Here is a 25,729-nt window from a genome sequence, read left to right on the forward strand (position 1 = left end):
ACCGCTCTTGTGAGGATTTCACATAAATATTTGCATTGCAGAACACCCTCTGCAGCAAAATAGCAGCGTTTCATAACTCAGAACTTTATTAATTAGAAACCAAAGCGGTCCTTGCTGAGACTCCCTAACAAGCCAAACGCTGAGCTGGAACCATTCGATGGCCGCTTGCAAGCCAGTTTTCAGGGGAAACTGAAATAGGGTGTTTCACAGCAGAGTTCGAATCTTTACACCAGCTGGGGAGTTCTGCGCACAGCCCCTACTCGATTCTCTTTATCAGAGGCAGACTGTGCGTCGGTCCGCACCGTCCTGACGGCACCCGGCAGGCACGACCGGCTGAAAGGCAAAGGTGCTGCCCGCAGCCCGACCTTGGGAACTCCTTGGGACTTGAGCATCTGCTTTCTCAGGGAACAAGGTATGCCTCTTATTTTTGTATTTAAGGACTTAGAATAACTACTCATTAGTACAGTGCAGATTTTATTTTAGATTTTAAAATGCACCTGGTGTTTTTCCACAATGCAACTGCCCTTTCTAAGAGTGCCTGCACGATTCGTACACAACAGAGCTACCTACGAGGGACTGCAGGCAAGAAGCAGAAATCAATAGGATGTCGTTCTCACATCTTATGTGGCGTCAGGCGAGTTCCTTTTCTTTCTGCCCCCGTACATCGTCAGGACGACACTGATTCTGTCCCTGGCTCCAGCGCGGTGCAGGTGAACGCCGCCCAGTGCTTTGGAAGCCTCTGCACGAGGTGTTGGTGGCGAGGGCAGCGAGAGCACGGGAGCAGCCCAGGGATGGAAAGCAACAGGGAATGTCCCGCCAGAGCCGGCGGGCGGCGCGCTGGAAAGCCGCCCTTCGAAGGACAGGGTGGCAGGGCTGGTCCCCGTGCCGCACGCAGCCATCAGGCACAGTCAGCGCTCTAAATGGGCAGCTGAAAATAAACACAGCGTATGTTCTGTTCCTGGATGGGACTTCTCGAACCCTCCCCCCAGAGACGGGAGGAGAGTTGGCAACACCCAAACGACAAACTGAGCGATCCGGGGAAGGGGTTTTTAACACTTGTACACTCAATGACAGTAGATCTTAATCATCTTGGGGAATTAAAGTTTCAACTTCCAAAGGCAACAGAAGAAGGATCCCTAACTCTCTGACTGCGCTCAAACCTGCTGTGAAGACGGGGACCGTGACTCAGCCACCCACCAGTTACACACAGCGGACGAGTTCCACCTCCAGGCACAGGAACTGGGAGGCACCAACCTCCCGCCAGCCGGGAGAGCTGCACCGCAGCACCGCGGAAGAGAACGCGCAACACAGGCTAGAGTCACACGAGAGAGACACTGCAACCTCCTGTTTGATTCTTCACACAGTTATACAGATTTATTTGAAACAATCAGTTATGCTTTTTTTTCTTTTTTTAATCATGAGCCAGCGCTGTGCCCAGGTGGCCAAGGCGGCCAACGGCGTCCTGGCCTGCAGCAGCAATAGTGTGGCCAGCAGGGCTGGAGAAGTGTACTCGGCACTGGTGAGGCCCCACCATGAGTACTGTGTTCAGTTTTGGGCGCCGCAGTATAAGGAGGACACTGAGGCTCTGGAGTGTGTCCAGAGAAGGGCAACGGAGCTGTGAGGGCTCTGGAGCACACGTCCTGCGAGGAGCGGCTGAGGGCCCTGGGGGTGTTCAGCCTGGAGAAGAGGAGCTGAGGGGAGACCTTCTGCTCTCTACAGCTCCCTGACAGGAGGGGGGAGCGAGGGGGGGTCGGGCTCTGCTCCCAGGGGACAGGCGATGGGACAAGAGGGAACGGCCTCAAGTTGCGCCAGGGGAGGGTTAGGTGAGACATTAGGAAAAACTCCACTGAAAGGGTTATCAAAGACTGGCACGGGCTGCCCAGGGCCGTGGCTGAATCGCCATCCTTGGCTGTATTTAAAAGCCGTGTAGATACAGTGCTGAGGGACGTGGGTTAGAAGTGGGCCCGGGAGAGTCGGTTAACGGTTGGACATGATGATCTTCAAGGTCTTTTCCAGCCATAACGATTCTATGATTCTATGATCATCTTAAAGGTGTAGAGGTCACTTTACTTTTGTTCTTTTTGTAGAGTTCCACTACAGAAATGTACTTAATGTCATTTTTTAGATAAAATATTTTGGGGTGGGTACATTTCATAGAATCATAGAACGGTTTAGGTTGGAAGGCACCTTAAAGACCATCTAGTTCCGCCCCCCCGGCACATGCCCCCCTTTCAAACCCATCCTGTGGCTATAAACTAAAGCTTCTTTTACTTTCTGTTTGGGCATACATCTACATAACCAGAACGTCGCAAAGATACAGAACGTACTTTTCCCCATGAGGAATATTGCCATCGTCTTGGTATCACTTCCCTGATGTCTTTCACATTACGCTTTGACAACCAGTGAGAGCCTTTGACAGGGAGGACAAAGCACAGCTCATTTGTAAAAACTATTTTTGAGGGAGGGGAAGAAAAGGAAAAAAGGGCAGGCTGTCTCAGCTGCTCGCCGCGATTTAACGTCTCTGCGCTCTCCATTGCTTCTTCCATCAACTTCCTGACAGACGCCTTCACAGAGACCTAAACCACAGCAGCCTATTGTGAAAAGTGAGGACTACAAAATGTCAGGGTCACTAAAGAGCTCGTGCGAGGTGTAACCATCAACGTCCTTGTCAGAAATTCAGCAAAATCCCATGAATCACTTTAATTACAGGGGAAGCATTTACCTCAAAGGATGTCAGGTTCTCCCTTTGGATGGGCTCCATCATTACCTCTACTTTTGGGGTATAATACAGATAACATTGGGATACGCAATATCACACTTAGACCTCAGAAAACAAGAGGCTTGGCACTGACGTATACCTGCGAACATTCACAATAACTGTAGTTTGAGGAAAGAAAATAACATATGTCACTTTTCACCTTTTCAGACAAAAAGGGCGAGTGTATAGCACAGCAAACGGTGTAACGGTAACATACGCTGGGGAAACCTCTTGAACGGGCAAGAGCTGCTTGGGCAGGACCAGCGCAGTTACTGCGCTCAAAGACAACACACCCTCATCACAAAACACCCCGAAGGACGCAGGCGCGCCGTGGCTGGGCTGCTGCAGCCTTGGCAAACTACTTGAGAAAGACAAAACGTTTGAGGTTCTTAAATTATTTGTTCGAGAACGCTGTAAAGCTTTGTACACTGGTGCTCAATCCTGTCGTCTCTCTGTATAAAGATATGAAAGAAGTGTTGCCATGAAAACCGTCCTTTGGAGTATGATCTTTGTATTTGCAATAGGCTTTGCCTACACTAGAGACTGATACCCTGTAACAACGCTGATAAAATTAAATACTCCATTTCAATAAAACCAGATTTAACATGGAACAGAAACTTTTTAGAATAACATCTTCAAAAGCAAAGTTCTCACTCAACTCCAGTACTAATGAGCCGTACGTTACCAGCAGGCAGCGCGGCAGCGTATCCCTGTTACGCCCTGGCTAACAATACGTACTAAACCACCTTCTGAGATATGCTCAAACGCCTTCTACTGAATTGTCTAGAAGAAAACAAAGGCGCTGAAGGCTGCCCAGCCTGGGTCTAAAGGCAATCTAAGAGTTACAGTTTTCCCACTATAAATGCAAAAATTTAAAAACCAGACTGTAGTATTTCAGAATTCGGACCAGCACACGTTGATTAAATGTCTGCAAAGACACCTCAACTTGTGGCAGCTGCGACGACACAGAGCTGCTCCAGAGAGAGCCCGGTCCTGCCAACATCGGGACGGCCCTCCTGCCTTCACCCCCCTCCGCTCCCTCCCCAAGAGGCGGAAGTATTTGTCCCTGTCGAGTCCTGCTGCAAAGAACACAACTTCTTCCTGCCTTTCCCCGTCCAGTTAGGAACCTGGCTGGGCTCTGCCAAGCCCAAACTCCTGCGGCACGGGCAGTATTGCCTCGCACCAGGTAGGCAGCGTAATCGAGAAGGCAATGTTGTATCTTGACAGAAATATGATTTCAGTTTCGCTTTCAGCCTCACTTGCCGCGGCCCCTCCAGCCCCAGCGCGCCGCGCGCCAGCCCGGCGGAGCAACCCTCACCCCAAGCGCGCGGAGCAGCTGATGGTCGCTACCGGCATCACCCGGGGGACAAAACTGCGATACGAACCAGCTGCTCTCCTTCGCCTGCCCTCCGATTTACCATCCTGAAGGCACCTGATTAGCTACGGTCCGAGGGTATGCACCAAAGGTATTAGTTATATTACAGTATAATTTCTACATTTTCTCCAATTACGTTACTTTTGCTGTGTGATATCTTGGGACTTTGTTTTTCCTACTTCGCCTTTAAATTGGCTCCACTGAACTCATCAATAATCAATAGACATTAAAACATTAATAATTTCCAGCCTGTGACATTCGACAATGCTTAAAGTGGAAACAAAATTAATTTTAGTCTCCAATTTGTTATTCCTAGTGATTTTTATAAATGGATTTTGTGCCGGTGAGTGACAGCCCGGAGATGGGCTCTCTGCTCGCAGAACAGCAACAGCACACGCTGCAGCAAGACGAGTTTCTCCCACGCTGCTCCTGCCGACGTGACGCAGAGGTGACATTCAGAGAAGGTCCTTTGTCACAAAGCCCGGACAGGAGGGGACTCTGCTCCTTTCCGGGTGTGAAAGCGAACGGTGGTGCCACATTCACGCGGCATTGAAAAGACTGTCTTCTCAGTGGCCGCAGCAGAAGCATGAACAGCTCTCGGACCGCCGGGATTTGTGTTCAGAGAATTCCCTCCCTCTGCCAAACCGACACAGGGAAAAAGACACCAGGAGAGCGATATACCGTTCCTGCTCCCCCGAGACCGTGAGCCTAATGCAGCAACAGAGACTCGAGCGTTTCTGTACAGCCCCGACTCTCGGCACCCAGCTTTGCATTCCCACACTACACCAAGTGAAACCCTTCCTTAGGATTTTTTCCAAAATGTTGTAAAAGCAGAACAAAGCCCCGGTACGCTTCCCTCAGCTGCCACACACCACGCTGTGCCGGCAGAGGTGACAGGACGGCTTGTGACCCGGCAGAAAAGGCTCATTGAGGCAGCAGGAGTGCCCCACGTCGACGCTGCCACGGAAGAGTCTTAGGAAGCGGCAGCCAGAGGTTCCCAAATTCCTCGTACTCCACCAATGTAATCCTCCACCAGTGCAATCTTCCTTCCTTTTTTCTTTACATTTTACGGTCTGCTCCAGCAAAGATCTTTATTTCTTAATTAGGGATTATTTTGCCTTCATCTCAGAAGATGTGTAATATAAACGCACGTCAGGATACACCACACGTTTAGTCATCAGGACGCTGGTTTAGCCCAGGCAGTTCGGAATCTGAGCCCCTTAAAGAAGCTGCAGCCTAATTTCATCTCAAAATCTGCTGTTTAATTGTGTTGTAAACTCTTTCCATTCCCCAGTTTTAAAGACAACTAAATCATAAATTAGAATATACGCATAGGCAATCCAGGAAGTATTCTAGGCCTGCCTTGAGACTGCAATAAAAACCATGTGTTTTCTATAATTGATATATGTAGCAGATGATGATGATGAGGTTTAAATACTTGATATCCACGGGACCGTACTTCTGGCACACCTTCCCTGAAGAGAGCCTCTAACGAATGCACGTGTGCTCTGGTCTTACCAACAATACTGAAGAAAATACTTATTTTTTTTTTCCAGTAAACCATTATTTAAAGAGCATTTAAATCTCAGCGGCACATCCAAGTGTTCAGTGAAGCCAATTCTTGAGCGACCTGGTGCAGACCTTCACTGACCCTCGCCATATGTTCTTTGATTAGATACACTCTTGTAGCAATGTGTTAATTGCAATTAAAATAATACAGTCATTGTTCTGGAACACATTTATCCAGTGGCCTGAGGTGATCTCAGTCCGCGCTGAACCACCCATCGGGTCAGGAAGAACTTCTGCTTCCCTCTGCGGTCCCACGGCCAGAGATGGCCACAGCCGCCCCCTTCGCCCGGCGCACACCCTCCCACCGCCCCCCAGCTCCGAACTCGGGGACCGCCCCATCGCAGCCGACCCCTGCGAGCACAGCCCTGAGCGCGCGGGCACAGCCAGGTTAACCCCGGGCAGATTTCCTTCTGCTTTTCACCTCCTTAAAACCAAAAGAAAAAAAAAAACCAACCCCAAACCCACCACATTTGCAGAACGGCTTTCAGAGAAAACAATATCCAGCGGTGGACCTTTTCGGAGACTGACGCACCTCTGAAAACCGCTCTGACCCGTAGCTGAGGTCCTGTCCCTATTACTGCAGTTGTAAACTGAGAAGTTATTTTTATTTTGGTAAAATCAGTGCCTCTGAAATACTGCTTTACAGGAATCCTTGCTTAGCTTCCCCAGCTGAGATGAGACAGGATAATCAAATTTTCACATATAAATTAGCATGATTAAATACCTACATACTACTGATGAGGCCGACTATCCTAAAATACGTATTGTGGAAGAGCCAGTAGCACTGAGAAGCATTTTTAACCTCATCTGAATGTAAAACATGCAAGTTAACACACAATGATTTACTAAAGCAAAAACTGAACGAGAAATTTTAGCAATCTTGCCCTCATTGCTTCTGCTATAACGGATAATTTGCTATTGGCAGCACGAGCAATGAATGATTGCTGCACTCTGCTACGCCACGCAGAAGCTTATTAAAAACAAGGAAGTATGATAATACATTCCTATGAAGAATTCATGCTTATTATCCACATCCCAGTTCTCCCAACCCCTCTCAGGATGCCCTTCAATTCTAAAGTTTTCATCTTAGACAAAAGATGATAACCAGACTGGGCATCCATGTGTCGGAAGAGTTGTAACTAATCTCAACAAAGGGATTTCTAGAGCCAAAATTTCTCAGAAATTGAATGATCTTTGATTAATCACTCCCAGTTAGTTTGGGCGCATCCATGTTCCAACAATACGGCATTCAAAAACAACCCACAGGGAGCACCAAGCTCCCGCACCGCGGGGCAGCAACCATCTCCCGCCCCGTCTGCCGGAATACGCTTCCCTTTAAAAAAAAAATCTTAAAAAACCCGCAAAGACTACAGTGGACAATTATTATTATTTCAAGGTCTACCTTGCCTGTATAAACTGAAGTAGGATTTGAGGAGTAGCTGCCTCGGTTCTTCGGTCTGCCTCAGCTCCCTGACAACCAGGAATTACGTTCCAACATTGCTTGGCGAAAAGCATCGTAACATGTCATGGTGTTACGTCTGGAACATAACCCCACCGTCGGACAAAGAACACAGGGCGGCATAGTGACAAAGTGACAAACGGCATTTTGGGTGAAGTGTGTTTCTGTTCACTAGCCGGTTTTGGTGACGCGGGGTGTGCGAGCACGTCTCCTCCCTCACCGCTCCCACCGCCAAACCCACGCCCACACCAGCCACGCACGCGGCTTCCCCATGCCGGACTCCCGGGAACACGGCCACCAGCCCCGGCTGCAGCACCCGTCCTCTGGCTCCTCCGGGACGGAGCGCGAGCGGACGGAGCTGCAGGACGCGCCGAGCCCAACGCCAGCGCAGCCGCAGCTCCCCGCGCAACTGCCCGCTCCTCTGGGCACGGCCTCTGCGGCAACACGCAGCAAGGCAAGAAACGGCAGATGCTGTAGGTACAGGCTCTGCGAACGGCTGCCCAAAGAAACCGCCTCGCGGACAAACAAGAGAAAGGTGAGAAATAATGAGGAAATTAAGAGCAACAGGAAAAAAAAGATCATAAAATTTGGCTTACTTTTCTATTAAATCCAGTGTGACTCCTGGCACCAGCCTGACACTCTTCTGCATACAGAACCTGCGGAGAAGAGAATAAAAATAAAACATACTGATTGAATATTTAATGATAAGGTTCTGCGGAAAGAATATGGAAGAAGGTTTCTTTATTACAGTGCTTCTGCTTTTAAAATGGTGTTTGGGTAGAAAACTTTGCCACAGCATAATAAGAATCAAACAAGGCCCTCAATATTTGTCACACTCATGATTATGCGGCGATTTCCATCGTCAGGTGTCAAAACTGGGGTATTGTAGCTGTCAGGGTGACAAGTTTCCCAACACAGAGCGGGGGGAAAAGGGCTCGCAGTCATCCAGCACGGTCCCGCGGGAGGAGTGAGCCGACAGGAGAGCCGAGGAGGTCTGTGCTTCTGGAATGATGATGAGCGTTGGCTGGGTTTCCCTGAAGAGGTTTGGCGCCGCGGGCAGGAAAGTGAGAACGGGAGGGAAGGAGGGATGCGTCAAGTTCAAACACCTCAGTTATTTAATTAAAAAAAACGCTGACTCTGTTTCCTCCGCATTACCAGTCCCACTCCTCCAGGCACGGCGGCGCCGGGGAAGGCAGAGCCCCGTTTGCAGCACCGCGCTGCGCCTGCAGACCCAGCAGCGTGGGCAGAGCGCACCACGGCCGCCCCGCTCCCGAGCTCCCCTCTCCCCCAGAGCTCCCGGGGACACGCTTTCTGGCCCAGAGGGCAGAAGTGGGAAACGATAAGCAGAAAAAATCTCAAATTCAACTGGAGAAATGACTTCCTCGGTGATATCACCACCTTCCCAGCCCATTTTCACAGTCTTTCGGAAATCCACTCTGTTGTTTAATGAAGAATTTACCCATTGGTGTAACACAAGTCGCTGTTTAACCCCTCCGTGTCACTCCGCGCGGCACAGACAGCTCTGTGGGCACCGCCGCACCGGGAGGGCCACACGGTACCGGGAGGTCTCGGCCACCCGGGCACCCCCCCTCCCCCCCCCAGCCGGAGCTGCTCCTTCCACCACTGCCACCATTCCCACAGTCAAAAGGCTCTTCCCCAGGTAACAGAGCGAACAATTACTTCTTTAAAGACAAGATGTGCAGAGCCTATTTTTGAACTCTTGAGGACCCTCCAGTTTCCTCGCGGCATCCCCCGCGGGCAGGACATCCGCTCCTGCCAGGAACGGGGACAGGCTCTGAGCAGCAGTGCTCTCCGGGCTGCTCCTGCGCCACACGCACCATCCACCGTGAGAAAAAAAGCCATAGAGGTATGTGGGAACACTGCAGTGGGATCGCTACACAAACTGCTAAAATACAACCCTCTTACAACGCCGCTTTACAGGACCACGCAGGGAAACACCCCGCTCAAACAAAATCCGCCGGCGGGACCCAGCATGGCAGAGCGCGGTCGCTGGGACCGGGCGGGAGTCTCCCCCCACACTGAGGATGCCAAAAGCCTTTCCAACTCCCCTGCTCAACGCCGCTACGTCGCGCCATGGCTGCAGGACCACGGCAGAGCCAGCACAGCTCTGTGCTGCCACACGTTTGAGGAGTTCCGCCCATCACCACACCACGCAGTATTTTGTATTTCCTTCGGAAGCCGCTCACCCGAGCCGCGATCTGCCCTCCCCTCGCTCACTCAGCAATATTTCACAGGCCTACAGAGGAACAGGGCAGCGCTGCACGTCAGAAAAAGGACGAGTGTGCTAACCCTGCCCGGCACGGCCGGGCTCCTGCGGCGAGTGCCCGAGAGCCGATGAGGGAGCAGCAGCGCGCGTTCGCTGCCGGGCAAACCAACCTGTTAGCCTCCTTTTCCACAAGGCTTTTGATTACACCCCGCTGGATTAGAAGCAGAAAGCTTGCCCCATGCGTGGAGACATTCAGGACACACAACAGGAGGAACGCCCGCGCGCCAAGCGTTCCCTACGACTCCTACGGCAGCGGGACGGGCTTTGAGGGTCGGCTCTAAGCAGATACTTTCACATCCAGGCGCGTTCCGCAGGTGTCATTTAGCACTTCCTCGGGGACCTGCGAGTACTGCGCCGTGGGCAATGTGTAAATAAGCTCAGATTTCAGTTATTTCATTTGAGCTCGCGGCTCCTTAAAGAGAACAACATAAAACCAGACCGCGTGTGACTGGTGCGGGCCGCCCCTCCTGCCCTGCCCGCCATCCGCTCCACGCTCCCCACGCCAGCAGCGAAGCAGCCAGCGCTTACGGCGTCTCTGAACACGGGGCCGTCGCGGTGTTTCTTTTACGCCGCGCCCACCGCTGCCCCGCACACTTTGAGAGAGGGTAGTGCACCAAAGCCCCGTGTAACCAGCAGCAGCTTATCCGCATTTCCTCTCTAACCACCGCTCATTGCCAAGAAAACGTACTCGTAAACAAAATGTTCCTCATCCTGTATCTGCAACCCCCTTCCGTCGCTCCAAGGCTCCGAATGCGATGTCCCAAGCGACGGCTGGTGTCATCACCACAAACACCGGGCGCAATGTGAGAGCTGCAGGTACACACACCAGCAAACGCCCGGCAGAACCGCAGGAAAGCGGGAATACACAGAACAACGCTCGACTGGGTTCTGCTCAGATGTCACGGGAATATTTTGACACTCGATTTAATTTCTGTAAATAAATTTGTGACTGAGGATTGGCTCAGTCAACTCCTCAAATTTCAAGCTGAAATGCAAAATAAACACATTAGAAAAAATAAACACTTTAAATGTTTGTTTTAATTGACCCAACATAAAATCAGCTGCCACAGGTTGAGGTCTCTTTTCCCCACACTTACAGCTCTGCGGTATTTGGGTTCTCACGTACAAACTGCGCATCTGAAACTCCTGAGCCTGAGCACTTCCGCAACTTTTTGTTTCTTTTTGGTTTTGGGGGTTTTCCAGCACTTCTCAGGGGCCCTATTACTCTCTTGTGAGTGGGACGTCGTGGTTCAGAGCCACGGGGCCCTTAAGACAATTTAGATGGGCACAGCCTCCTCCCCGATGTGTCAAATGCTGCAACTATAACTGCAGCTTGTTTCTCTCCTCGGGGACCGATGATAATATAAGCGTATGATGCATTAGTGATAACAACTTCCAATATAGTCGCTTTTTGCTTTAGACAGCGTGAGAGATGCAGATCTGTGTAAAACAGCGCACTGAACACACACCAGCTTCTGCCTGTTCCTGCCACAGCCGCGGCTGCCTCCCGGTTACCGCGTACCCTCGAGATTAACAATCCACACGGCTTATCTTTAAGCTTGCCTCATATGCAGCTATATATAGATACAACATGTATTTGGAGTAGAGAGCTCACAGCAGTCACTGCACACGAAGATAATCGGTATCGAGTTAGTCGGAATGCATGCGCCGCCTCCCTGGAATTGCCAGACTGTCATGGGGGGTTTCAGGCACCGCGTCCGGAAGGGCACGACTGACCGGTGCTCCTCTTACCACCATCAATTTTTCTTTCCCTGAAATTAGACTGAAGCGGGTGCAGCTGCAACACCATTTGATAAGCGATTTTGTCCATCAGTTGTTTACTTAAAATACAGAGCACAAAATGGGATGTACAGAAATATATTAATCAAAATTTTATTTGCCCATAAATTCAGTATATGAAACCTCATCAGCCTGTCCGTCCAGGACTGCAAAAATGTTGTATTTCAAAAGCAATTCTGCAGGGTTCTGGATCAGCTCGAGTTAAAGGGCTAGACTGATGTGAAAGAGAAGTTTCAATGACAAAGGTTTACACCTTCATTTTCGGTTAACTGTCTGCTGTGGGACACCAATGCACCGTTCGCACGGAACGGCCGGAACGCGGGCGCAGGGGCTGCCCGGGCAGGTTCTGCTTAACAGCAGCGAGTAACAATGCTCGCAAGCAAGCACTGACAATTCACAGGACCGGCATGGATAAAAACACAGCCGCAGTAACGCCCATCAATAGGGAATATAAAGGGAGCACAACCTTCACCAGAGAATAGAGGAGAAATTGTGTGCGCAGCAAGCAACGCACGGCAGCGCTGGACGAGACGTAGTAGGAAACAATTCACGATCCGGGAGTTGGCATGGCATCTACCAGCATCAGCCCCAAGAAGAGCTGAGGTTAATAGTTTTAAATCCTTCCCCCGAGCTGCATTTTTACAGACGCGTTTCCTGTCAACCACAAACAAGACACAAGTCTGAGAATATCTGGTGCTTACGGCAGGTGTAGCTCTGGCGGAGAACCTGCCCCCATCGCCCCTCCGCCACGTTCCCATGGAGATGAAGCAACAGAAAATTCCTGAACAGATCGTAATATCCCAAAACCCCTTCTCGGTATGTATGAACTGTGCGTTAAGCACTGCTGTGTAAGCAGTTTATATGTTTGGAGGGGACTTCCTTCCAAAATAAACCCAAAAACCACAACGCTCTCACAGAGCTTCAGCATTTTAACTTCCCTTATGGCACAACCTGTGAAGGGGAGGAGAACCCTGAGTCCCAGTGCCAACAGCTTTCACTTCACTTCCGAACCTTCCGTTTGCTCTAAACCAGTTACTCTTCAGTAGGCACCCAGGCCCACGCTAGGGATTCCCACAAAGATTTTTATGAATTAGTGAAAACGACAAAAATGAAGCGGTGTCACTGCGTCCTGACAGTACTGATATAACACACGCGCACAATGATGAGTTACTCAGAGTACCTGCGAGCCGCGGTGTAGCCACCCTGGAAAGCGACTGTTTGCCCCTCTCCACAGTAACATGGGGGTTTGGTGAAAACATTCTCCCCAGAACTTGAACTCAAACCCCCATTTGCTGAATCCTGCACTGCTTTTTGTTTTATTTATTAGTTTTGGACTCCATTCAACAAGTAATTTTTTAAAAAGCATCATCTGTATTTACCAAGTTTCACCCGTCGTCACCTGCTGGTAGCCCTGAGCTAACCAGGTGGAACATGCAGTGAAATGTCAAAGTCTTTCTCCGTAGATAAAACCAGCACAAATCTAAACTCCTCCACGTTTGGACAGCAGCGATCCGACAGCCGCCGTGAGATAACAGTAGTTCCCTGCAACCATATTTTCCTGGTTATATAACACAGTATTTCTCAAAGTGCCCCTAAGGGCATTTTGCCGCACAGTAACATCCTTTGGCGGGCAGAAGAGAAGGATTTGTGCAGGCGGACCAAGCGCTGTCACAGAGCAGCAGTTCAAGCGCACCGCGCGCCACGCCAAGGCAGTCGCTGCGGCAGCCGAGAGCTATATTGGAAGTTAACCTCCTCTCTCCTTTCCCCCGTCCCAGAAGGGAGGCACATCATTCTCTCCGGATTAGATGAGATTAAACGTCTCGGGCTCATCCGCGGGCTCAGTCCTGTTGCGCACCCGCGAGCGCTCACTTGTGAGCTCTGCGGAGCAGTCCGTACCGCACCCAGACCGCTGTCTCAGCACAACAACACCAGGTTTCGTTTTTACAGCAGAAGAAGGAAAATGTAAGACGAAAAGGACTTTCAAGCTATGAGAGGAGCACACACCTGCCTAACCGATTTAGAGGTTCGCCGTTCCTTGGCGAGTCTCCCACTACTTCAGACTCCTGCTCCCCGAGACCTGGGTTAGGAACACCATTTCCTCCGTAGCTCTCTCAAAATCTGCCCTTGAAAATACTCCTAACGTCACTGAAGCTCTTTGCCCCGCTTCTCCAAATCATCCAAGACTCCTGCCAGCGTTTACCAGCTGTGACCCTCTTCTGTGAGAGAATACCCTGTGCACTCGCAAAATCAAACACGGGACCAAAGGAATCGGCAGAGCTGCGTCCTGGGACGCAGGCGCTGGGTTCCTCGCCCCGTGTCCTCAGCTGGTGCCACAGTTGTTTGTGATCCTCTCTGGTTTGGGTAAAAATATTGCTCTTCGAAAGCTCCTGCTATCGGGAGCAGCCTTTTATAACTTTCTGCCTAATTAACTTGGTATGTCATTCCATAACAACTTTCTTTGGTTTATTGCTCAATTTCTTTCACTACAGCATTATTTAATGCCGCTGTATTATTTACAGCAACTGCAATATTTGGAATATGATTTGTACAAAGGACAATTTACAAAAACTTGTATCGCGCTATGTACTATTTCTGCTCTCTGAAGAAGCAGATATTTAATTCCCAGAACAGTAAATCCCTTAATCCGAGCAAACCTAGATATTGAGCTGGAATCTAAAATGTAATAAGTAGAAGATAACGATATTTTCACCTTTCTAGTTCTGATTAATAAAACGCCATCCCAAACGCATCGTTCAAATCCTGTAATTCAATACTGCAGAGAAATTTTAGGTTAGATGAAGCATGTGGATTAACAAATCTATCATTTCAACAGACAAGCTGCACAAATGATGCACTTGCCTTCAATAACGGGGAAGATACTCACCATCTCAGAGCAATTTTGATGGGCGTAGTAAGGCAAGACGTGAAAAGGTCGGCTGGCAGGTCGGGGATCATGGGCAGCAGCTCGTTGGCTTCGCACGCCGCCAGCTGAATGCAGTTCTTCATGGATGGCGGCAAAGGCATCTGAGCAAGTGGGTGGTTTGGGTTAATTGCCGCCACCTGGAGAGATCAAGGAAATTACTCTGTTGGTGAATTCAGTGAAGTTAATCTCTACACCATTTTGAAAATATCTAATGAAGAGCTTCAAAGTTCAACGTATCTCTGGATTCGGAGAAATTTAGAACTGTGGCAGCACCAGTCATAGTTCTAACTCACAAATAACTGACAGTATTTAAGTGCGTTTACCCTAACCGTACCGCACACCAAAACCAGCACTTGCACCAGACTGAGCTGTGATCGCCACTGCTGAGTCTTCAGTTCACATCCACCAGCTGGGACTCCAGCACCGGCGAAGCAAGTTGGGCTAATTATTCTTTCTTTCACAGTTAAGCAAACCCCATCCTTCCCAGGGCTCCCAGCCATGCCCCGCAGATGGCAGAGCAGCTTCAAATGGAACAACGGGATTCCTTTGCTGTGCTGGGCAGCATTTCCCGCCACGGAGCGTAGCGATGACTCCTGTTGGGAAGCCAGAGGAACCCTCAACTCCCTGCGCTTCTCCCCATACACCTTCCTACCTCACCAGAGCGAAAAGGTCACGCTGGGAAATGGAAGAGAGAAAATTACCATCTGTTAGGCAGAGAGGCACAAACAGAAAGAAATGTGCGCTGCCTTCTGCAGTGCAGATGTTAACCTACAGCAGACAGACGTTTTAATCAATGCCTTAGCAAAAGGGTTCGAGAGCCTTATACGCAATTCCTCAGGAAGGAACGCAGTAACTTCTGCTCTAAGCAGCACATGTTACACTGAAAAATAACCCAAAGTAAGGTCTTCGCATCTCAAGATCAAGAACTGTTCTAGCAAAACATCCTTTTCCAAAACTCAATGAGTTTCTTTTTCGTTGGGCACAATCACCTGTTCAAAATACTGAGACCGGAGGGACACGTTAGCGCGGGCTCCGTGCCAGCCGCGGCGCGCGCTGGCCCCGTGGCTTTGCTCAGCTGCAGACAAGAACCAGCTCTGCATAAATGGTACTCAACTCTCTCCCTCCACACGCTGTAGATGGACTCTCAAAAGGCAAGAAGGAAGAGGAAAGAGAGCAGACACTCACGTGGTCAGTGTTGTGTTGAAATCAAGGTCAAGTCTGCCGTGACAGAGCTGAGTTTCTAAAATTCTGACCTGCACTACAGCTATCAATTAATCTGTCCAAACACCAATCTATAAAGCAGAAATACCATGTATACCAATATTCCCATTGTTCAAAACCACAGCGAGTCTCTTAATTAACATTTTTATTAAGACTGTGATCTTTTGAGACTAATAATTCACACAATGAAAAACACAGATGATCCTTCCAGGGCCTTTCTGAAACAGGCAAACAAAATAACCCCTTCAGCCACCCAAAATTTCGATCTATGGTACTCAGAGGTCCTTAGAGGAATAGGGCAAAGAAGTGTAAGACATGTGGTGTCTTCACTGCCCTTTCATCTACCAGTTCGAAAGCAAAGACCCATCAAAGTGATCTATCTGCTGCGTTATCAGAAATAACAGAAGTACATTCTTCCAAAGACCAACACTTCAGACAGTTCCATTTCTTTTGCCCACCGAGCAGGGTGATACAATTGACCAATAAACTCATTCTTTACCTTCTTCATACATGAAAAATTCTGTCTGTGTTAAGAGGAAATCTATTTGGTGTCTCTGACGGGGAACAGAATACTCATGTTACGAACCCATAGCAAAGAAACCTGAAAAGCTACGGAGAAGTTTCCGATCCTTTTTCACAAATTCTGCAACCTTTTAAGTCCTTTGATTCTTTCAATACTTTTTTTTCCTCCATTCTAATCCCCGAGGCAGCAGTGACACACGTTGGCTTTCTCAAGTTGTCCAAATTAGCCAAGACCCGTCCTTGCTCTCAGTTGAGTTGTGCCGCTTTCAGCAAAGACTCTCGCCATACCCTGCGCGGAGGTGAAGCTACGCTCAAGTCATCGCTTCTCCTCTAGTCCTATTTACTGCGCTTCTCAATAAAACTTAAGCTGTATGCCAATAACAAAAAAAAAGGTAATTAAAATACTGAAAAGATCTTTTATTTGAGGAGAAAGGCATGAGAGACAGTGTGGAAAAGCATTAGCTCTTCACGGCTTTACAAATATAAAGCAGCCAAACTGCTCAGCTACGGCTATCCCTTCCCCCAAGACAGACTCGCCCCCCGGGCGCCCTCAGAAATGGGGTCCGCGGGTGGGAAGTACATTTTGGTGGATTTTCTGCTTTCTGAGTAGGGTGAAACACTGAAGACTTGCCACTCATCGTGGTCTCGTAGCGCCCCTCCGCTCTGCCGGGGAAGCAGCTCATACTCCAAGACCGGTTCAACTCTCCGCTTCCGCACAGTGTGACAAAGTCAAGATGCTGCGACCGTCCAGTGTAAATATTTGCCCATGAGGAGATGAACTATTAACAACCATAAAGTGAAGATACAATACCAGCTAGTAATTACAGCTCTTGTCAGACTCATAGGGATAATGATGGAGCAAAACATTCTCTTACAAAGCAACCGCAAAAGGAGAAAAAAAAGGAAAAAAAAAAAGGACAAGTAAAGCCCGCTATGAACGTTTATTTCTGCATCCTTAGAACACCCACTGACGCCAGACTTTCTCGACTGCCTGGTTCCCTCACAAACGTAACTCTTCGTTAGGGCAAGATATGGAGTAAGTAGAAGGCTAAAGAAAGATGAAAAATATAAACTGGTAAAGAAATATTCATTCGCAACTGCAAAAATGGCAAATAAACTATGTAAAGTTACCCAATATGAAATGCTATCAAAATTATTAATAATTTGTATGTATCTACAATCGTCAATTGCTTTTTTCATATGCCAGCAGTCACTGTGGGCAATCAGCAGAGGCAGACCCCGCCGAAGGCCATAACCGACTCACCGCCGCTCCCAGCAGGCACACGGTCCCACGGCAAAGCGCCGCGTGCTTTCCTGGGCGAGCTTTGCGAGTGAAACCCCCTTCCTGTCAACAGAGTACTCACTGGGTTACTCCTCGTTATTTCAGGGCAACTGACAATCCACAGCCTTTCAGACAAAACATACCGGTAATATTAATTTATCAATTATGCTATCGTAAGCTGGTGGTAATTAATTTCTCCTGAAAACAAACTATCGCTGCCCAAGCTAAGGAGCGCTCCAGTTTGGTACTTGCAAGTGCTGTGTCTATCCCGAGGAAGATCTAACGGATTTGCAAGTATTACCGCTGGCAATTAACAGCGAGGGACACAATAGCTGTATTTTGAAGCGCTGTCGCTGAAAACATTTATGTGCCTGTGTAACTCGACTGAGAAACAAGCACCTGACAGAAACCCAAGCCTTTCTGAATTAACAGACGTGTTCAAGGTAAACTTGGGAGGAACTCTGCCCCAAGATGGAACCTAGGAGGTGGTGTTATTTGCAGCGCTGACCGGACCTGCCGGCTTCCCTCGGTGCCTGCCCTCAGCATCCTCTTCCCCCAGCGACATTAATGCAGCCGCAGAAAAAGGGATGTGCCTCTCCCCCAGCAGATGGTGGATTAGAGAAACTTCTCCCCCCAGACGCGATGCTAATGTCAGATAACGTTCTGCTGTGCTGTCGCTGAGCTAATTTTTGGAGATGGAAAAATAAAACCTGTGAGTTGCTCAGCTGCCATGAGGACGGGTTAGTCACGCAGCCCACTGGCGGGGAAACCAACCCGCGCTCCCCCGCAGCCCCACTCCTCCACAGACACAGACTCCCAACAAACCAGCACGCAGCTGGGAGCTACGCTGTTGAAAAAAATCAAACAATAAAGTTGACAATCAAAAAGTCAGGTGCGTGCTCTGTGGCAGGAGATACGGAAGACACGTTTCAGCCCTCCCTGCTCCATGTCCTGACGGCGGCCGCGGGACAGCAGACCTCTGCTGTGGGAAACCCGGATGAGTCAGAGGCACCACCATGTCACAGTTACACAGAAAGTTCATCAGCAATAACCAGCCTCCGGTTTTATCCTTGTTAGCACAGCGCTTAAAGCGCCTGCTTAAGTCTCCAGAATTACGCTGTACGTGTACACCCTCACAGAACCATCAGAGCGAGCTAATTAGATGACTACGAGCATCCAGTGCCATCACTGTGGCTGCAGGCTGGCAGCAGCGCCCGGGGCGCCGAGGCAGGCAGGGCACGGTGTTCTGCGACGGGTCACGGCGGCTCTGCGGACACGGGCTCACCGCCACCTTCCTCTGCGCCCACCAGTCCCTCTGCGCCCTCCTCCCACCACCATTCAGACCGGCGTTACCGCTACCGCGCCGGGTGAGCCCCAACGGGACATCCATCAGGAAAGCAACAGCAGGAACTCCAGTTTCCAAAACCTGGGGTCAGTTTCCAGGTCTGAAAAATGCCATTTTGGGAAAGGAAAACACTAGCTTTCTAACACAAATATCAGGACAAAACCAAAACAAATAAAGGCAGGATCAACTGGAAAGAAATTACTTTTAAACTAATTTATCACACTTAATACTGTGCCACATCATAACCACTATATTGATGTTTCTTATCTGTGAAATACGTACTTCTGTGTACCCGGATACTGCACCAAATCCTTAGCTTAACTGCCCATCCAGTCAGAAATTAAAACAATGCACAGATATTTCTCTGGAACAGTCCAGGGAAACCGCCAGTCCCCATATCCACAGCACCTACCTACACTTCAGAAACACTGTGACATATTAGGAATGATGAAGATTGGCAGACTTGATTAGCTTATTTGCTGCCCTATAATGACACCATACAGAGCTACAATCAAATGACAGAATTATCTCCACATCTGCCCATCCCCTATCCCACCAAACCCCAGTTACAGCTGAGCTGGCTCGAGTGTCTCCAGAGCTGCATCTTCTGCCTTCGGCCTCACCTCCCTCGGCGAAGCGGTCGTGGCCGATCAAAGCTGTCGGCAGTGGGCGCCTGTCCCCAGGGGGGCGCCTGTCCCCAGGGGGGGCTGTGACAGATTCCCGCCTCTGGAGCACAAACTCTTCTTACTGCAACCGATGCGCTCCTATCTGCACAGCTTTTCGCTCACGCACATCAGCCGTACTTATTTAGTAACAAAAGGAAAAAAACGTATTTCCCATTCAAGTGCTGTTTTGGAGGCAGCTCTTGAAAGAAGACAATGCACCACGCGGTGCGACAACATTATCTTTTCTCAGGTATCTTAGAGAAGCGTTAACTGCTTTTCTATCGCTCCCAAGTTATCAATTCTTTTTGTGCTTTCTTTCTTTGGAGAGTGAACAAGATTTAGATTTTGCATGAAGAAAGAGTACCAGCCTTTATATTCCACGAACAAGGAAAACCAGATATAATGGGGTTGCAAACATACCTGTAAGTACGTTGTAATTAATTTTTACGTTTCTGGTGGAACTGTGTATAATCTGATGGTACCTGGCCAGTGCTCTGTGCCATCCAAAAAAAAGGGATCCTCATAAAAAAACCCCACCAAACAGCCATGGCTTCCCTCAGCCTTCACGCCGTCAGACTAAAGAGAAGGGCAAGCTCCTCTCGTCTCCCTCCAGTAAGACACACTAACAATTACCTTGACCGCTCTAGCAGCCCCTCTGAGTACCGGGACCGGCTTCACTTCACTTTTCATGAATGTGAACAATTCAATGGTTTATAGTTTTCCAAGTGAATTCTCCCCCACGCTTTGTGTGACACTGTAAGCACTTCCCTGCCTCTGGTACCGAGCCGTCTGCTTGCTATTAATAACAAGCAGTTAGCTCCGTAAGGCTTCAGCAGCGAAGGAAATCAAAAGATACCGGACGGAAAGCTGATGTACAACCCTGAAAGCACTTTCATAATCAAATTAACCGGCAGTTTTAACCTGCGTTGCAAAGAGAAGAAACACTAAAGCAGTTTTCCTTCGTAACCTCACATACTTTGCAAAATAAGAAGCCAGAGCAAATGGAATTTAATATTTTTGTCAGAATAAAGACGGACATGGTCTCTTGTGCTCATCTTTCTCGCTGTAGCCACGCGCCCTTGGCTGCAGCCTGCTTTGTCGCCTTGCAGAGAGGAGCTTTTCCTGCACGAGCTTCGCCTGAGCAATTTATCCAACAGAGACGCCTGCGGACGCCTGACCTCCACGACAGCTTCAGAGTCATCCTAGAGCTCAGCGAGAGCCAAGGCAAAAAGGAAATTCATGAAGAAAGCAGGGAAAGGGACGGTGAAGTTGGGCTGATTTTTAACCCACTCAGGAACAGAATGAGAAAACAAAACAAAAATCCAGAAGGTGCATTGTACAAACAATGGAGAAAGGCTCCGAAAAATATCCCAATGAAAGTCGCAGGCTGAGAGGAAAACTCGAAAAAGGAGAGCAGCGTATGACCACCAGACACTTTCCTTGACGTAGAAAGATGGCAACCTTCATCTATGACCAACACTATTGACCCGTGTCTTGCAGTTTCACGTTCTTCCCAGGCCAGAGACTTTGGGAAGTTCCTTATCTTTACAACGTATGGCCTTATCACTGGGAAGAGAAGGAATAATGACAGAACCTACACATCTCAAGCTATTAGACTGGTTTCTGTCAGTAAATTGGAATTTCCAATTGCCAAAAGAGTCCCCACAAAAGCACCTCCAAAAAAGTGGAATTTAGAGTGAAAAGAATTAGAGGCAGGGATCCTGGTAACTCTGCTTGCAGGCTGTATTTGGACAGCCAGTTGCCTGAGTAATTAATATTCCCTCCTTGAAGTAGTTTTTTCAAAAGAAAAAACAACAAAACACTCTCTTAGAACTGTGACAGGGGAAGAAGTCAACCTTTAGAAAACGTGCTTTCTCTGTCAGCTGAAGCCAGCAGGAACATCTGGCGATGGGGACTCTGACCGTGCCAAGATGCTGCACAAAGAATCCTGACTTCTTACCTTCCACTTTGCATTTCAGATTTACTTCAATAAATTTATTACTAATTACATTTGCAATGAAAGACGGCTTTTCGTTAGAAACACATTAAACTTAAGCAGCCCGTGAAAGCGAAACCACCAGTGACAATCCCTCTGGGTACCAGGTTTATTTTATTCTGGTTTGCATTTTTACATTCAGTTCAGCAGCACAAAACTCTAACTACATCCGAACACACCCCCAGATACTAGACTTCTGCAACTAGAATAAATATGTCTAGTTCACCTCAGCATTTATCTCGGCAGAAAAGACCATTAGGGCACAAATTGGTTCTATTAACATTACCATTTAATTAGTGCTTGTATTAAAAATCGTTCCGAGTTTAATAGGATAGCAAACTGAACCAGAAAGATTGGAGTGGCAAAATTATTTGCAAATTAATTTGCCTTCTCACATAGTTTTAAACACATTTTTCAGCTGTATACGGCAAAGCAAACTTAAACTTCACCCTGCGGCACAAAGCCCAGTGAAACCGTGGGGACAGACTGAGCTCACCTCCAGCTCTTGCTCCCTCTGTAGTGCAAATTGTTTGAACGACTTGACAATAAGGCCAGCGTTGGAGCAGTCGTAGACGAAAATGGAAGGACTGCCCATCCAGGTCTGCAGGTCGTATATGGAGAGAGGAATATACTGAGTATAGTTCTGGAAGAAGAGAAAAAACACCCGAGTTACAAAGCGGCAGAGAAGCAACAGGACTTTCATTGGTGAGATAATAAAAGATACACAAAAAATCCAATTCTGAAGTCACAAAATAAACCCTAGATTGAACATTGGGCATATTAATCAACACAAATACCGATCAACATCTACCAATAATGAGGACTACGAACCCAGCTCCAACGCACACAACAAGTAGATTTTATTGTGGTATTGGATGAAACGCTAACCTCTCAACTAAAATTCTGGAGCTCAGAGAGTGCTCTGACATGTGCTCACAACCCCAACCGGCATTTCAGAGTCCAATTTTATCTCAAATTTCTGCAACACTGATAAAGGATGTAAACCAGCTGTCTTTAATTTAACATCAAACGTCTCAAACTGAAAACTCCATCAATAAATCAAGATTGATAATTAAGACTATGTAGCCCATCAGCAGTTACCCCATCCTAGTTTAATGAGATGCTTCATGATTTTATTACAGCCTTTAACTTCTGTGCTTCAGAATTATCCCATAAAATTAAAACCAACAAAGCCTGCCTTCGACAAAGTGAAGTACTGACAAATTAGTCTCTGTAAATATGAAGTATTTTGTTCCTTCTCTTCCACTTAATCCTCCCAAATAATTGGAGCCAAGTGCTTCTTAAAATGCAAGGAGGATGCAAAATTGGACATTTAAAATTAGCTACGAAGGGCCACACCCTAAACTACGGGGCAGAACCGAACATATAAACCAGAGCAGATTTCTGCCGTTTGAGCCTGAAGAGTCCCCACCCAATACCCAGCGGGCGACTCAGAGCCCTCCCGGTCTGCGCCAGGGGGCGACTCTTCGTGGCCACCCTGCGCTGGACCTGGCCCCAGACCCACAGTGAAAGCTGCGAGGTTCCTCTTACCATCAGCAGCGTGATGGATGGGATCGTAACTCTCATTTAAAGCCGAGAGACTTTAAATAGCTGTAATAAAACTAGTAAACTTTTACAAAAATCAAATTTTCAAGGACACATATCAGCGTATATAAAGCCAGCAGCGATCATAAACCATACGTGAGATAAGGTGGGAAACAGTAAGGCGTGTCAAACTCCGATTTTGCTCATATAAACCAGTTTCGGTTGTTTCATTAACACTAATAGGAAAAATTGTTTATAAAAGCCAAAGTCCGAGAGAGTTAGGAACTCTGCAAATTGTTGCAGGACAGAACGACACCTGAACGACTCGCCCTGGGCCCGGAGCTCTCCTAAGGACACCGCTCCTCTGCAGCACGCGCGGGTCAGTGGTCGCGCCTGGGACAGCCGGCTCGGACACGGGTAACGGCGGGATGTTATGGGCGCCCATTGTTTTATATTTACAACGCGCGTTGCTACAGCTAAGATTGGATTATAGCTCTGATTAATACTGTGATATTTCCGAACAGAAGAACTTTATGTTCTGACTTTACTGCGGGGGTCACATATAACTTACGAAATTTGCTAATGATATGTAAATGAGACAGTTTGAAGAAAAAAGGAGTGTTAAATAGTAGTTTTCCAGCACGTGCGCTCAGGGTGATCTCCCCATGCTCGCCCTCTTGCCTCTGCCACGCGGGGACGGGGAGTGTGGCAGAACGTGTCCCTGTTCTGCTCTCAGTATTGACTTTGGGTTTTAGCACAAAAGTTTGTGCTCTGTTAACGCAACTCCCAACATCCCTCTGTGACTGTTTAAAGGAATGATATACCAAACGACCAACCAGAACTGATTTTGAACAGACTGCATCACCGATTGCTTAACAAACAACTCAAAAATATTTTTTAGAAAAACATTCTTCAGATTTTGCAGAGACGTTCCCCGGAACTTCAGAATAAAGACATCTGAAGTCAGAGGGTTTTGATTTTTACCTTTTTGAAACCATGTTGGGATTTCTTAGAAAATAGTGGCAAGCAAAACTAGAAAGAGAACGTTGCTCCGTATTAATACAACAGCACTCACAATAAAGATATGCAAAGCATGTTATTGCACCTTCAACATCTGCCGAAATGCCAGACAATGCCAAATTAACGGGTTTACAAGGGCTGTCTCAACCCTCCTTTGCACGCGGTACTGTACAGCACGCCAGAGCGGGAGCCTACGGTGAAATAACGCACAATTCCATAATTAAGCACTGGCTCGTAACGGGCATCCACAGGAGCAGCCCCTGTGAACCGACGAGCCGCGGCCATCTCCTCCAGCGCGGAGGAGGACTGCAGCTCCTGACGCTTCTCTGGTCCCACAGAGGATGTTTCAGCAGAGCCGTGGACGGGACGAGTGATACGTAAATAGTTTCCAAAGGTCTTAAAAGGGACACAACGATGATGCACATTTTGTGTTTCGTCTTCTTGCATCAGCAGCAGCATTTCCTTCTGACTACCCACACATTTCATGTCTTTTTGTACAACAATAAGACATAACAGACCCAGGAAAAGGAAATTTTCAAATTAATCATTCCTTCCAAAGCACGGCACAATTTCTCTTTCCGTTTCCTATCAAAGATGAAACAATGCTTGAAGCTATTCTCTAAAGAGATTTCTCTAAGGCTAAACAGCTCCCTCAGAGAGTTGCTGTGCTCAGCTTCATTCCTGGGATTTCTGAACTTCGCGGAATACCTCAGAAATCTCAGGAAATGAACCTTGTGGCAATGAACCTAGGGGAATTCATCCTCAATTCTTTCAACCCTACATCTTATTATCTCTCTAACCGAAAGAGTTCAGGAACATTTTGTTTGTCGAGCTGCAAAGCGAAAAATACCAAACTAAAGCACTATAAACGCCTTCAGGCGGTGCCGCGGCGGAGCACTGTGCTCGCTGAGCACCTGCGACTAAGAGCCGGGAAACAAAAATTACAACCAAAAAGACTTTCTGGTCCCCTTGGTGCTGTCCCCGAGCCCAGGCGGTGACGGAGCCGGAGCGCGTCCCGCAGCCTGCGCTGGAGGGGAGGAAGGGCACGGGGAAGCTGCCGGCTCCTTTATGAACGGTCCCTTTCAGCTCTGCCCTGGCGCTCTTCTAACGGAGGCTTTACGTGCATGCACGAGCATCGTAAATCTAATTTTAAAATGTCAGCACAGTCAATTTTCAGTACCTCTACTATTTCAATTCCAGAGCGCTGTAACACTGAGCCAGCGCTTAGATCTGAGACTGAATTCCTTAGGACTAATTTCTAAACGCTGCTGATTCCCCCCTCCCCTGCCCCAAATATTCCCTTAAATTTAAGTCTTTGCTTAAAATAAAAGTTCTACTCCTGATTATTTCATTCTAAAAAAGCCAATATTTGTCAACATGCTGCAAAAATTACTAAGTTTCAGCTTCTCCTATCAACTGCTATGACAACCAATTAATTTTTTTTCACAGTCCGTAAGATAAACCAGAGACCTCAGCTCCTAATCCCCAGTGGCGTCCACACCACACTGCCCCAGCTGATGCTGCAGGCAAAGCGGCACATACCCAGTAAGCTCTTAATAAAGCGTTTGGCACAGCACACAACCTCACTGAGCAGCAATTTCCTCTCCTTCCATGTGTACCACACTCTGCCCAGCATTCTTTCTGGCTTATTTATCACCCGCTGGCTGTTAAGTAAGAAGAAGGTCACTCCTATTTGTTCTTAAACACCAAATTCAGCTTCACAAGGAATCAGCATTCAGATCAATTGTTTACGGGTCTGAATACTAATCAAGTCTCCAATACGGACGCACCAGAATAAAGTGATGCCCTCTTGCACTTTCTGCCCTTCCCTTCTACCCTGCTCTTTCAAATTACCAGTGAATGCTCATTCAATTATACAAATAATACACGTGAAGTTTGAGAAAAGAAGCTCCATAAGCCCACAAAATCAAACAGGAGCGTATCTATAATAACGAATGCGAG

The 25,729-nt window shown here is 48.1% G+C and overlaps 1 protein-coding gene across 2 annotated transcripts in view; it reads right to left on the reverse strand.

Annotated features, from left to right (window-relative positions):
- RPTOR (regulatory associated protein of MTOR, complex 1) overlaps positions 1–25,729 on the reverse strand; it is a 152,536-nt gene that overhangs the window by 85,018 nt on the left and 41,789 nt on the right. For both annotated transcript variants that reach the window (XM_009886827.1, XM_009886826.1), the window contains exons 5-7: positions 21,699–21,845; positions 14,133–14,308; positions 7,758–7,817 (exon numbers count right to left, since the gene is read on the reverse strand). In XM_009886827.1, the coding sequence (XP_009885129.1) occupies positions 7,758–7,817; positions 14,133–14,308; positions 21,699–21,845 (383 nt within the window). The remainder of the gene's footprint in view (positions 1–7,757; positions 7,818–14,132; positions 14,309–21,698; positions 21,846–25,729) is intronic.

The sequence above is a fragment of the Charadrius vociferus genome, unplaced genomic scaffold (genome assembly GCF_000708025.1).
Source record: "Charadrius vociferus isolate BGI_N301 unplaced genomic scaffold, ASM70802v2 scaffold1116, whole genome shotgun sequence".
NCBI lineage: Eukaryota > Metazoa > Chordata > Aves > Charadriiformes > Charadriidae > Charadrius > Charadrius vociferus.